The sequence below is a fragment of the Triplophysa dalaica genome, chromosome 15 (genome assembly GCF_015846415.1).
Source record: "Triplophysa dalaica isolate WHDGS20190420 chromosome 15, ASM1584641v1, whole genome shotgun sequence".
NCBI classification, from domain to species: Eukaryota; Metazoa; Chordata; class Actinopteri; order Cypriniformes; family Nemacheilidae; genus Triplophysa; species Triplophysa dalaica.
The window spans coordinates 9,794,869-9,809,829 of NC_079556.1; the positions used below are offsets into that span (position 1 = coordinate 9,794,869).

General features: G+C 38.4%; 1 protein-coding gene across 1 annotated transcript in view; it reads right to left on the bottom strand.

The window, feature by feature from the left end:
• The window catches only part of ush2a (Usher syndrome 2A (autosomal recessive, mild)), a 202,067-nt gene that overhangs the window by 59,392 nt on the left and 127,714 nt on the right, over positions 1-14,961 (bottom strand). Inside the window, exons 46-50 of the mRNA XM_056768674.1 lie at positions 14,420-14,622; positions 13,921-14,033; positions 11,087-11,285; positions 7,521-7,689; positions 7,197-7,418 (exon numbers count right to left, since the gene is read on the bottom strand). Coding sequence (XP_056624652.1) covers positions 7,197-7,418; positions 7,521-7,689; positions 11,087-11,285; positions 13,921-14,033; positions 14,420-14,622 — 906 coding nt within the window. The remainder of the gene's footprint in view (positions 1-7,196; positions 7,419-7,520; positions 7,690-11,086; positions 11,286-13,920; positions 14,034-14,419; positions 14,623-14,961) is intronic.

Sequence of the window (14,961 nt, forward strand, 5' to 3'; positions counted from 1 at the left end):
GGCCGCATCCATCACAGCTCTGCAGTGACATAAAGACGTCTGACGTGCTCTAACTCACTTAGGGACAGCAGATGTTGCAGCGCTGCGTTCGGTGGCAATTCCCAGGGTGCATTACTTCAGCTCCAATGACTTGCAAATAAACAGCTCAACAATTTTTCCAAAATAGCTCTGCCATCCTGTCCCATCCCTATACCTGCCCCGCTGCATTTTTCATGATATTTTATTTAAACGCGAGTGAACTTTGACACCGTGACCCAGGCCGGAAAACGTCCCTCCCGCTCCTTTCAACGCTTGACCTTGGGCTGTCAGCTAAAATGATGCACTTTCCTTCATCTACGCTTTTTGTCACACTAGTAAAGTAGCTGTCGCAGCCCCCTTCCCAAATCCGGCGTAAAGCCGCATAAACACAAGCGCCCTTTCAGCTCGCACTTTGTTTTTTCAAGCACCGCAAAATGATTTAGCTAATCTTCAGATTTATGATGGATTTGCATACATTCATTAGAGCGCAAGTGAGCGCAAGCAAGCATAAGGTGCTTAGACTGTGTGAATTAAGGTTCATTCACTTAATGATAAGTAAATATTTAGCATGCAATGAACAACTGATAAAAATGTGTGCCGTGGCTTACACCAGTCTTTGGATACCAAGATGAAAACTTAGAACAAATTAATGCACTTTTTAAAACAAAGATGGCTGAATATATTAGCGCACGCTGCCAGACACGCTTTCAAAGTCACAAGTAAAAGGACTTTATTGCCATTGTAACCATGGAAAAAGAAAATCTGACAAAGCTATCAAACGGCCACTTTAAAAAACATCACTCCCTAGCTGTTTTATTCATTTATTTATTCTAGGTGTTCCTGAGGGAGAAGTGAAAGTGCAGCACATTAAACTGACTTTCTTCCCTGGCCTGTGTCTTCAGAAATGTGCGTTTCATCCATTGGCTGCTGTTGCATTTGAACGAAAGTGCTTGTGTAGCAGGAACGTTTTCAGTGCTCTTAGTCGAATCTGAAATGGAGAACAAAGTGGGCGCATACAAGCTTGAACACAAAACTTAAAATACACTTGACGGATAACAAAACAGATACTACTTTGTTTTGAATATTATTTAGTTGGTAGGGATCTGATAATCCAGAAACTCAAATCCAGCCTCTAAAACTCAATAAAACTCAATAAAAATTAGCGGAAATGAATACTATATACACTCACCTAAATGATTATTAGGAACACCTGTTCAATTTCTCATTAATGCAATTATGGTGGTGGTGTAATGGTGTGGGGGATGTTTTCTTGGCACACTTTAGGCCCCTTAGTGCCAATTGTGCATCGTTTAAATGCTACGGCCTACCTGAGCATTGTTTCTGACCATGTCCATCCCTTTATGACCACCATGTATCCATCCTCTCATGGCTACTCCCAGCAGGATAATGCAACATGTCACAAAGCTCGAATCATTTCAAATTGGTTTCTTGAACATGACAATGAGTTCACTGTACTAAAATGGCCCCCACAGTCACCAGATCTCATCCCAATAGAGCATCTTTGGGATGTGGTGGAACGGGAGCTTCGTGCATCCCACAAATCTCCATCAACTGCAAGATGCTTTCCTATCAATATGGGCCAACATTCTAAAGAATGCTTTCAGCACCTTGTTGAATCAATGCCACGTAGAATTAAGGCAGTTTTGAAGGCGAAAGGGGATCAAACACAGTATTAGTATGGTGTTCCTAATAATCCTTTAGGTGAGTGTATATACAGTATATATATATATATATATATATATATATATATATATATATATATATATATAAACTGAAATATTACAAAAAAGAGAAAAACAAGTGAATGCACTTAATCCCTCACTGTGAAACATATACTGATATTATTTAGAGAACCTTTTTGCAACAAAAACACATACACATACTGTATAATTGTAATATCTTGAATTAAACTAAGTAAATGAATAAGTGATGTATTTGACGAATGAATAATCATTGTAATTTGTTCAATTCAAATTGTATTATTATAAACATCAGAAATGATAGCTCTCAAATCATCATATCATCTGTTCAAAAGCAAGCATATTCAGCTCAAAAGCAAGCATCCTCTGTTCAAAAGCAAGTAAATCATACTCTGTTCAAAAGCAAGCCAACACCATTAAAAGGCGAGCATATTCAAAATCAAGTAATGTATACTTTGTTAAAAAGCAAGCATACTCTGTTCAAAAGCAAGTACTGTATACTCTGCTCAAAAGCAAGCAAACACGGTTAAAAAGCAAGCAAACTCTGCTCAAAAGCAAGTGCTGAATACTCGGCCAAAAAGCATCCTCTGCCCAAAAGCAAGCACACTCTGTTCAAAAGCAAGCACAGTCCACTCCGTTCAAAAGTAAGCATGCTCTGTTAGAAAAGTAACCTTTCTCAGTTAAAAAGCAAGCATGATCAGTTAAAAAGCTAGTACTGTATCCACTGCTCAAAATGCATCCTCTGCTCAAAAGCAAGCACACTCTGTTCAAATGTAAGCATGCTTTGTTAAAACAGTAACCTTTCTCAGTTAAAAAGCAAGCATACTCAGTTAAAAAGCAAGAACTGTTTACTCTCCTCAAAACGAAGCATACTGTGTTTGAAAGGAAGCATCTGTTCAAAGGCAAGAATACTCCACTCAAAAGCAAGTAATCTATACACTGCTCAAAAGGAAGCATACTCCTTTAAAAAGCAAGTAGTGTATACTCTGCAAAAATGCATTCTAAGGCAAAAAGCACTGATTCATAAAATCCTGGGGAGCCCTTGCTTTTTTACTTTTGTAAACAATGGTAAGCAACACAAAATGCACACTGTATGCAGCTCAAGAATATTAACAACCATAATGGTGATTGAGGTATCTTAGAAAAACTATAACAGTAGCTAAATTGAAATAGAACGCTTTTTATCCGTATTATCGTTAATCCATTTGAACAAAAACACTCGGCCACATGTTTCGAAATGATTCCATCTCTGGCATTAGTGTCTAGGCATTTACATAGACAGTGTTGGCAGAACAATACGAGGACATATGAGGCTGATGAAGCATCCGCTCGGCAACAAATACATCGGCTCATCTCTGACACTGATGCATTCAGCTGCCGGGATCATTTTCACTGGTAAATGGTCATTGCGTCCTTGAGAACATATTTAATTATTGCACTTTTTTTGACATCGTCACAGCCATTTCCACACTCACTCCTATGAGCTCTCTCTCTCACACACATACACACAGCTCTAAAGCTTTTAACACTTAAATGGTGTAAAATATTCAGATTTAACCTTGACTGTGATACAGGCACTGCACTTTTAAGAACAGCTCTGTATATAAGCAGATATTAACCAAACTCTCTGCAGGACTTTAAGCCTCTAAATGGAAAGAAGACCCTCTAAACTTTAAACAAAACAGCGGGACATTTGCAGTAATACCCTGTATTACTCAATGCTGTTGTCTAAATTGTTTGTCAGGACGGTTGTAACCTTTTATCAAGTCTCAGATGTAGAAATTTTACATTTTAAAATTGAGCAATGCTGTAATTTTTAAAAAGGAATATAATAGATATATTGTCCTGACCAAGTCTTAAACTAAGCACACGATCATATGTGTTTATGACTATTTGTGACCCTGGATGACAAAACCAATCTTAAGTAGCACGTGGACATTTTAAGTAAAAGCCAAAAATACATTGTATGGGTCAAATTTTTATTTTTATTTTATTCCCAAAATCATAAGGATATTAAGTAAAGATCATGTTCCATGAAGATATTAAGTAAATTTCCTACCTTAAATATATAAAAGCTTTATTTTTGTGAGTGGATGGCTTGCAACAGCACCTCTGATTAACAACTTCAAAGGCAATTTTCTCAATATTTGGATTTTTCTCACTCTCAGATTCCACAGTTTAAACGACGTTATCTCCGCCATTTATTGTCATATCATAACAACCCATACATCAATAGAAAGCTTTATTCTTCAGCTTTCAGATTATGTAAAAAACACAATTTCAAAAAATTGACCCATAAGACTGGTTTTGTTGTCCAGGGTCACATTTCACCTTTGTTTGCTTTTTTCAAAAAACTGCACCCTGAACTATTCTCTAATATCTAAGCCCACTTGGTATTCTTAATATGGAGATCAATCAAATCCCGAAAAACTACAGACTCTGTTTGGCAACATAATACAGTTCTAAACTGATTTATTCTCTGATTTATTGATCGATCGATTGCTTCTTTAGTGATTTATACACCGTGTCCAAAAGGTGACATTGTTCATTTTCTTTTGTAATTTGACTAATAGCAGTTCTTTTGAAACTGGTTAAGGAACTGGTTCTCGGGCAGGTTTGCAAACAGCTGATGGCTGTCTCTAACAATTCCATCTCCGCTGCGCCGGAGCGCTGTGAGTCCTGACAGGGTAGAGTGTAATGTGTGACAGATCGCACTTTGGGGACTCGGTAATCACATTTCCATTGGCCATCAGCTGTATCTCGGTGGGACATCCTCAGAAAACTGCCTGTGATTCTATTTTCACAATCTGGAGGAGCATGTGCACCTTAAACACAATGTCACGGCATTTTTACACGACTGAGTTGAGGAAATACAAATAAATAATGTTTTTGATTGACAGCCCGGCCTTAAAAACACATCTGGAGCTCTTAAGTAAACTGCTAATGCAAAATCAAACATTCTTAGTCAAATCTGACTGGATCAGACGCGCTTCAAGCTTTTGTAAAACAACACATCTCTGCAAATCTAGATTTATGTAACAAGTCTACACCTACAGTTTGGTAAATAAAACATATTACTTGGCAAAATAATAACAATTATTACACGTTATTAATATTATTTTTATTAATATTATTATTATATTAAAACACAACAAAAATAATAGTCATCTTTAATGAGCTTCAAATATTCAACTATTTAATTTTAGCAAATAATGCAAACACACCACCAAAAAAAATCAAATGAATTATTCCATTATCATTTTCACCAAATACACTTTTTTTCCAAGTTGATGAACACATTTCAGCCCTGATTCACATTACACCCTCTTCAGCCAATAGAAGAAAACATCAGCTGATGATGTATGCGGCGATAACTATCCATTAGCTTATATTTGCAGTGGCTCTCTTCGCAGCTAAAGGAGAAGGAACCTTGAGGGAGTCGGGGTATCTTTATCAAGGTTAAGTAGCTCATTCAATAATAGAGCGGGCTGACAGAGTCAGGAGCCGGCGTGGGGCTCGCGGCGTGAGCCCCCAGCACCACGTACCAGAGCTGTACGGCTAGCAGGCAAATGGCCTTTAGTTATCCTAACGGTACTATCCATCATAACATATGCTCTCCCCAGGATGCTCTCCTTAATGAGCGATGACTTTTTCATACGCCTTATTTCAGTAAGATGAACCAGAGGAGGAGCTGGAATAAAAAAATCACATATTTGGAGCTAAGAAGAACAAGAGTGAGCCCTGTAGCTTAGTCTGACTTTTCAGGGTTCTAATCTTGAGAAAAATGAATTTGAGGTATGTGGTGAAAATAACAAAGTTAACTGCATATTAAAGACTGTGTTTAACCGAAGACTGAAAATTATTACTGGATCCGACCCCAGGTCGCTGCTAAAGCCACCAAACAACTATAGAGTGTGTTTTCCATGATAAATACACTGGTGTCCATGACCTCACGGTGGCCATTAGTTCTGTTGCATCCTGGGAGCCTGCTGTGGGCTTGGCACAGCTCTGCTTGGTGCTCAGACAGACTCAGCTCCATCATCCAGGCTGACAAAGATGGCTGACACCAGGGCCAGTGCCCATCCAGCCCATCTGTGTCCAGGTGCCCACTTTAACGGGGCACTGCAGGGGAGACTGGGTGACCCCGAGAGGGTTCAGCTCCTCTGACACTTCACCACGGTGTCATTAGAAAGTCACTATGGAGTGAGGGCTAAACTTAGCCATAATGAGTGTCAGTACTTCGGCCCATTTAAAGTTTAGTAGAGACACATTTTCTATTGTGCATTAGGAAAGGATTATTTAAGCTGTTTCCACATTGAGTTTCTTGGTCGGAAGCCAGGCTCAAGTAAAAACAATTTAAAAACAATTTATTTGTAGCTAAGCAAAATGCACGATTCCATATACAGTAATATTTTATATTAAGTGTAATGGAGAGGAAAGATGGATGAAAATGACGAGTCATTAAAGGAATAGTCCATCCAAAAATTAAAAGCTCTTTTATCATTTGCTCACTCACATGCCTTTTCAAAACTGTATGACTTTCTTTCGTCTGCAGAATACGAAATAAGATATTTTAAAGAATGTTGGTAACCGAACAACACAAGGCCCTACTGACTTCCATTGTATAGACACAAAGCAATTCTCAAACTATCTTCTTGTGTGTTCCAAAGTCACACAGGTTTTGGTATCGCACCAAAAGCTTTAAAGGGGTGCTGCAATAATGTGTCATGCATTCTGACTTCTTTACAATGTTAAACGTGGTGTCTTATCATGCTTGACATTGGTCAGCTCGATACACTCCCCATGCGATCGTACTGGTTTCAAAAAGTTTTTTTTGAACATATAAAACTGTTTCGTAACATTTTTTCTTAGTCCCTTATTGCCCAATTCTCCCGGAAAGCAAGTGGTACACCCACGCGGCAGCATGGAGAGTAGGAGACGTCACTTTCACTTGTGTTCAGGAGAGAGAGAGAGAGAGAGCATATGTTCGTGAAGTTCAGGTGTTTGTTTGTTCACTGCATTTGGGTGATGAATGTTATATAAACGGTGGATTTGGAGATCGTTTAAAACTGATATATGGAGACGTCCCAGCACTAAAAGATGCTCGGACATGAACCGCATGCGGTGAGTGAAACTGATGTCTGTGTTCTGTTGGCAACGGGTGCGCACGTGCTTTAGTTCAGACCACCCCTCCCCCCCCACGAGCCGTATGATTTCAGAAGTAATCTTACAGCTGTATCAATCTTTTATAAATGTGATCAAACTAAATATTCTTCGAAGATACAAAGTATGCAAAACTACTCAATAGGTACTCAAGATTAATATCAGATCAGCAGAATCTGAGTGTGTTAGGGCCGCTTTAATTTATGTTATGCAATACATCACAGTTGTTATGTACATTAAAGTAAACAAGAAACTTGTGCTAGTCACATGGCAATTATGTTTTGAAAAGCTCACCCGTTACAGGATAATTTGCGGTTCCTTTATCAGCATCCCCGCAACAGATCATCTCAGCAGGGACTAGCTGTCCTCCACAACACTGGGAGTTGTAACCATCATAAAGGCGTCCCTCACAGCAGATCTGTCCAGCTCCAGACAGGTTAGGACTTCCACCACAGCACAAGTCCCCGAGACCCACAGATACACGCCGTTCCACAGGGTCTGGACAACAGATCTCACCTACAAAATGTATGTATAGATCAATAAAACATTTAAAAACAATGAGAAGGTCTACATTATTATTGAAAAATATTGGAATGTTATGCTTGACATAGTACATACCTGGTTGGACAGGTACATAATATCCTCCACAACACTGATGTTTAGGCAGGGGCTGGACAAACTGACCCCCGCAACATACACTCTCAGAATCCTTTAACGTTGTCAGATATCGCTCTTCACAACACTGATGAGAATCCTTCAGGCTGTGAACGGTTCCTCTACAACAGATCTACAATTATAACCACATGTTAGAATGTACACATTACATCCAGTAATACAAAAAAGTGGACAATATGATTTATAATGAACGTCACATGTAGAATCAGGAAACATGGTTTCCGGTTCAGGTCTATTGTATGTGATTTGTTACAAATAGAGCTGTTTTTTTCAAAATGCGTCAAAAAACGAAAATGAATATTACCTAGAACATGTACAGACTGATATCTAAATGTAATTTTTTTTCACATTGATATTTCAATATTAAAATAGAATGAAACTACAAAATATTACTAGCTAGGCTAGCTGATCATCTTAAAAATCATAGATATTGCTGTTAGTTCATACAGTTCTGCTGTTAACACTTTTTCCAACAAGCAGATACAATGACCAGTTTTCTGGTTTGGTCATGAGATATTTGACATATATTGTTCCATATTCTCATCGCAGTAGAATAAATTAGCAATGTGTTAGACTGATGTTCCTCTTTTGTTCTAATATTATAATACACTCGAGATGCTCTGAATTCCACATGTTTATGCAAAACCTGATGGTTCCAGCAAGATTTGAGAATATTGTGTTTTAATGGATCTAGAAAACTGGAACTTTTGTTAAGTTAAAGGCAGAGTGTCTGATTTCTCTTAGCCGTTGTTGATGTTCAAATTACCAAAACAGACACACCCCTACCCCCATCTTTCGGTTTCGTCAGCGCTTGACTCGACAAATGTCCGTCCTGTGCACCTTACTGCTGATTGGCTACAAGGTTGTTTTGGTACTCGCCTCGACTTTGTCTAAACAAGCGTAATTCGTAATCGGACACCCTGTCTTTAAAGGGATAGTTACCCAAAAATGACATTTATTTTATCGCATACTCACCCTAATGTAATTTCACAGCTGTATGACTTACTTCTACAGAACATCAAAGAAGATTTTTGAAAAATGCTCAAAATATTGTTCATTCGACATTGGCCCCATTAACTTCTACACTTGCACTTGGAGTTTGTTTTGTAATTCAATGAGACATTTCTTAAAATATATTTTTGAATTTTCTTCAATAAAAGAGTCACATACCGGTTTTGAATGACATATAAATAAATAATTTATAAATAATAACAAGTATTTATTTTTGGGAGGGGGTTGGGGTGAACAATCCCTTCAACATTGTCAATGCTATTAATCTGTTGTAACTGAAATTGAACCATTGCTAAATATTTCTTCTTCATTTCAGGGTCCTTTCCAGGATTAAATTGTGAAAAACTGCATGTGGCCCCACACGTTCGGTTCGTACTAGATATGCAATTCAAATACATTGCAACCTATTATCCACCAAAGTTTTCGGCTACTCAAGGCAATTAGAAAGTTAAGAGGTGGCAATAGCTCAGCCCTGAGGGTCCGCAGAGGCTCCTGCAAGCACAGGTAGAAATCTAGCCCGCCTTCTCACTCCATAACGACGGCTATATTTAGCCGGACTCCACTGCCTACTTTGGCGAGAAATCAGGGCAGGATAGATTCTCCACAGCGCTCAGATGATACTCTCGTGGCGTCTGAAAAATCTGTGTTGCCCTAAGCCACTGACATTGTCCTTACCTTCTGGCCCAGCTTCCAGTAGAAAAATGACGTACAGTAAATACCTCCTCTGCTGTGCCTTTGAGAGATCTGAACTTTTGAACTTAATGGAACCTGGTTTGTCAAACTCAGTATTAGAGCCGGTGTGTGTAAAGGCTGAACAAAAGAAATCTGATGGATACATTATAACTGCCCTCAAAACACAATTGTAGCGAGAGTACAACATGTACTGTATATTATACTTTGCCAGACATTTCCGAATAGTGAATGTTAAAAGTTGAACTCTTTATTGCTTTACTATCACAACAGCACAATGGTGTGTCATGTTTCTTGTATCAGACTCATTCTGTCTATTATACAGCTACAGAGTGAAGAGCTCTTGCCCTTATCTGACTTGCGTTCTCTTTGTGTGTATGTCTCCAGTGTATTACTGTCTGATTTAAGCTGTTGGAGATGTATGGCTTGTGTTTGCTTGCCAAGTTGGCCGTGCTTCAATAACACCAGGATGGCAGCAATTGCAAAAGACAAGTTAATCTGTTTACTGAAAACAATCACATGAAGACTACTTCATAGGTAAATACCAGCCTCTCCAACTGCAACAACACCGCTTTGTTAGACCGCTTCATGTGTAGTATGCAACCTAACAGTGGCGGCTGGTGCACAATTTTTTAAAGGGGGACCAACAAACCATTTGACATATGATGTAAACGTATCATCACTGCTTATCTAAAAAAAGGTTAAACTATCGCAGCATGTAATGGTGTTTATTAATAGTAATATTATAAAAATATTGCAGAATACTTTATTATTAATTATAGTAAACTGTAGTAAAATTCCTAAATGCTACAGTGTTTTTGAAACGTACCATAGTAAATATTACGGTATAATACAGTATTATCTACAGTTTATCAATTCAGTATTGTAGTGTCACGTTCACAACATCCATCTTGCAATACCACAATCACTCCTTCCAAAGCAGCCAGGAACCTCGGAGTCATATTTGATGAACAGCTGTCCTTCAATGATCACATTTCAAAGACAACACGGTCATGCCGATACGCCTTATTCAACATTAGAAAGGTTAGACCTTATCTCACTGAGCATAAGGCACAACTCCTTGTCCAGGCCCTGGTAATCTCAAGGTTGGAATACTGCAGTGCTCTCCTTGCTGGCCTTTCTGCATAGGCTATCAAACCGCTCCAGCTGGTTCAGAACGCAGCAGCACGCCTCGTCTTCCAACAGCCCAAAAGGGCTCATGTGACACCCCTTTTCATCTCTCTCCACTGGCTACCGGTTGAAGCCTGTATCATTTTAAGTCACTAATGCTTGCCTACAGGACTATCACTGGATCTGCACCGGCTTACTTTCACACCCTCCTGCACTCCTACACTTCCAATCACATGAGGTCAAACATGTAGAAATCAATATCGATCAGCAAAAGTAGGAGGGTCTGGGCGTACAGAGCTGTGCCCTGCCGACGTTCTGAAGCGAGCCAATTAGAGAGCAGCCTCATGTCACCTGGCTGCCAAAAGTTTGTGTACCTACATAAACACTCATTTGTCCTGCACGTACAATAAATATGTATTGTCTTTATTAACCAAATACAAATTTTAATAATACTTTTAATGAACACAAGTAACATTGTATTGCGAATATAGTAGGAATAAATCTATTTATTTCAAAATTATTTAGCAATTTATAATATATATTGCCCCAGCGCCCCCTTTTGACAGCCGCCACTGCAACCTAAGTATTTTTTTAAGTGAATTCACAAACAAACTCTACAGCAACTTGCTTACTATACTTTATATTGACTGTTAAAGGTACAGAAACAGAGCGCTTACCTGTATCTCAGGCTTATAACAGGTCGGCCCACAAAAGTCTTGATCTGCAGGGCATTCCAAGTATGTGCAGTGAGTCTGAGGAGCAAACGACTGCTGGGCCTGCAGATCCTCACACCGCTGCAGAGTCTTCCGCCACACGTCATATCCTCCCAGAATGCCGTTGGGCTGACCAGGTGCAGTCCACTGTAGCCTTACTGATCTAACACACACAGAAACACAGCACAGGCATAACTATATATCAACAGCACTGTGTTTGTCATAATGTGGCGTAAATTCAACTATGTTTTTATTCTGTCACAGTAATGGGTTAAACTTCACATATAATAGAAAAATGGTGCTAATCACCTCGTTATATAGCACTTCTACAACTTGATATACTGGAGCCAAATACATTCTGCTGTGCAATATGAGTTATGATACGTGTCATCTTTTCTTTTTCCGATGTACTTCTTGTATTGATTTTCTTCTCCACTCATCACACAGGAGAGCTAGAGAGCTTTCCACAGAAAAGAACAAGTTTTGCACACGACTCTTACAATATATAAGGAAGGTAAACCAAACTGTGTGTATATGTATGCAAAGATTGACTTTATTTTAATATTTATTGTAGTTTCAATTTTCTGCGGCCTTCTTTGTATTATATGTAATATATTGCATACAGCCGCAGAAAACAAATGAAGAGACCATTCCAAATTTTCATTTAATCAGCATTTCTAGTATGAATGGTGGCCATTGCTGTTCAGTGTCTGTTAAATTTCAACAAAACCAGACCACATGAGTGACATAAAGTCATCCAACAGCAATGTGAAAGACTGACAGCACGACAAGACACATGAAAACTGTAAGAAAAATCGTCATAATGTCAGTCATTATAAAAAAATCTTTTTGAACTTTCTCCAAATACACATACAAACATTACTGTTGTGTTGCTTGAAAAAGAATATTAACTTATTTTCTATAAACATTTTTGAGGTCTGAAAAGATACAGAGCATCTTTTCTGTTATTTTGACCTGTTTCTCCAGTTTTCATTTTTGGCAAATAAATGCCGCTAGAAACAATATTTTTAATTTACATTTGGTAGAAATATTGCTAGTAGTTCACAGAATGAAACAAAAATTATAATTTAATCTAAACAAATACCTATGAATAGTAAATTCAGAAAATTCATTTGAATTTTTTATATATATTTCCTCTCAACCACCTAAGACCAACACACACATTTCCATTTTCACTTGACTAATCCTTACTGTGCAGCATGATGCCAGAAAATCCTCGAAAAACAAATTGACGAACGAAATGAGAAAAATGCATTTAAACAGCCATTAAAGTAACCATATAAGTTTCTATATTTCCTAAATGTACGGAAATGTGCTTTTGTTTTTTGTCAAGTTTTTCATCCTCGCGGCACCACATCCTCACTCTACAATTCAGCTCCCTTTGCCTTTTTGGTCAACTCTTGTGTTGTGCAAATCTCACACATGTAAAACGCTGGGAATGACATAATTACGCTTAGTGAGGGTCTCTCCGCTCTCCTCTGGCCCCTCCCTGACCGGAAAGCTAATTGATAGTGAAAAACCTCTGATGACTCAAAGCTGACAGACCTCAGTATCTTATTAGGAATTCATGAAATGCGACAAGACCTACTCTTTAAAGTACGGACAGAGAAGCTTTTGGAGATTACCGCGCGCCTTCACAACACAAAATATTATTCATGATTATTTTTCTCCTGGAGGGGGTGGGGGGCGGCGAAGCAGCTTCGCTATAACAAATGCATTAGTATTATATTACAAAGGGTGTCATTGCTGTCCTCCGTTAATCCCTCATGGAGAGAAATAGCTGGAATTCATATTGGGTGGCAGTGCTGGGTAAGCCATCGGTTGGGACGCTTGTCATATTTCAATCAAAGCTTAAGCCAGGCGGCGATTCCTCCGCCCTGCACCCATACAGCACCAGAGACAGAATTAATGAATTAGCTATTGATTAAATTCCACTCGAGCAAATCTAGCGTGGCAAATAAATGAACTGTTTGGGGCATGTGCAGGCCACGGCCAGCCATGTCGGGCCAATCGATCAGTAGTTAGTATTCTATTGGGAGAAAAGTACAGCAGACTGGTGATATGACATGAGTGTGGAGGACAACAAAACAGGAAATATGTGAATTATGGGTTATTAAGACAAACACCCCTATTTACCATGCCTGTCCTGTCACATCTTTGGTATTTCTCATTAGACAGCACAGTTGTTTTATAATAAAGGACTATGACCTTCTCTGCTCTGGAGTCTTAGTATAGAACAAAACACTGAAAAATAATATGCAACTAACCATTATAGTACATACTGTAGTTTGCAAACCAACAAGGGTCATCAACATTTGCAATTTTCTAGCTGTTATCAAAACCTGTAGGTGATATCAAACTCCATTTTAGTGCAAATTCACTTGTAATGCAGTAAAAGGGTTAATAGTAATACAATATTTTCCTCAGTGTTTTTAAAATATACTGTTTAACTGGGAAATAATTTGAAAGTATCACAACAGAAGCTCAGAGAGAAATCTTTTAAAAGACCTTCTTCGTGTATTATAAAAAAATACAAATATAGCTGCATGCAGCAATCAAGGGGTCTAGCCCAACAGTTGCCCAAAGGGAAATATTTGCACATGTGAGATGATCAGATTTTGAAAACCAAGTTTAAAAACATGTGATACAGTAGGCTACTGTGTGTAAAAATTTTTTTTTCAAATTAAATCTTTCGGCCAAAGAATAAGTCAGATTTTAAAACAACATATGCATGCCACTAGTGCGTTGAGAAAGAGATCTGTTCAAATGTGCCTCACCTGGAGTTGAGCACTTGAATCTGAGGTGTGCTGATGTCAGCAGGTGTGTCCTCCACTGTGGTCACCTGAGTGCTGTTACTCTTTATACACGTGTACACAGTGCACACTTCCACCTGTACAAAATATTTAACACACAGTTAAAATCCAGTACAAGTTCTTTAAATAAACAAGATTATAAATAAATAATCTTAAATATGATTTTAGACTTTTGAACCCCATATTAAAAAAAAAACCTAAATATCGTCTCTGTCCTTTCCATAACTTGGATTTCCAAATCCGCTGTTATATAAGAAATGAAAAAACTGTGTACTTTTTAAATGATTAAATACTGTGTTAAAAAAAATTCAAGTTGACATACACTCATTACTTTTTTCGGTTAGATATTAGCAAAAAAGAGTGAAATAATTATGATTTATGACATATGATAAAAACCACAAAATATGATGATACAAGGTTTCAGAAGGGCAGCAGTGATATGTTTACACCCAGAAGGACAGACCTGAATATTGTGAACAGTGAATGGCAGGAGTCCCACAACCTCCAGTGATCCAGATTCATTAGTAATGGTTTCGTAGAGACGGCCATCCAGATACACAGAGTACTCAGTGATGGCTCCATTAGGAACGAGAGGAGCCGCCCACAACACCCTGACCACCGTGCTGTTGAGGGTCACCACCTCTGGAGGAAAGACCCCCTCAGGTTCTGCAGCACAGAGAGAAAGTCACACTAAATCACCCAACAGAGCTCAGCGGACTGTGGCCTACATAAAAACACACAGTCATATTGACATAACCCCAGCGCTTTTGAAGAGCTCAGTTCTCAAGATTTGTTGCTTTAACCTTTGGCCTAACATTAGACGACATCGCGCTTGAGGAAGGGCTTTACTGAAACTGCTGTTGTTTTCAAAGAGTCATACAATGACTTACAGTTGCTGTGAATCTGAATCGTGAGGTTTTGGAAAATAAAATATGGTTCAGCATATTAGTAATAAATATGTTATTTGAGTTTATATAAATATGAGTTTATATTTTAAGATTTGAC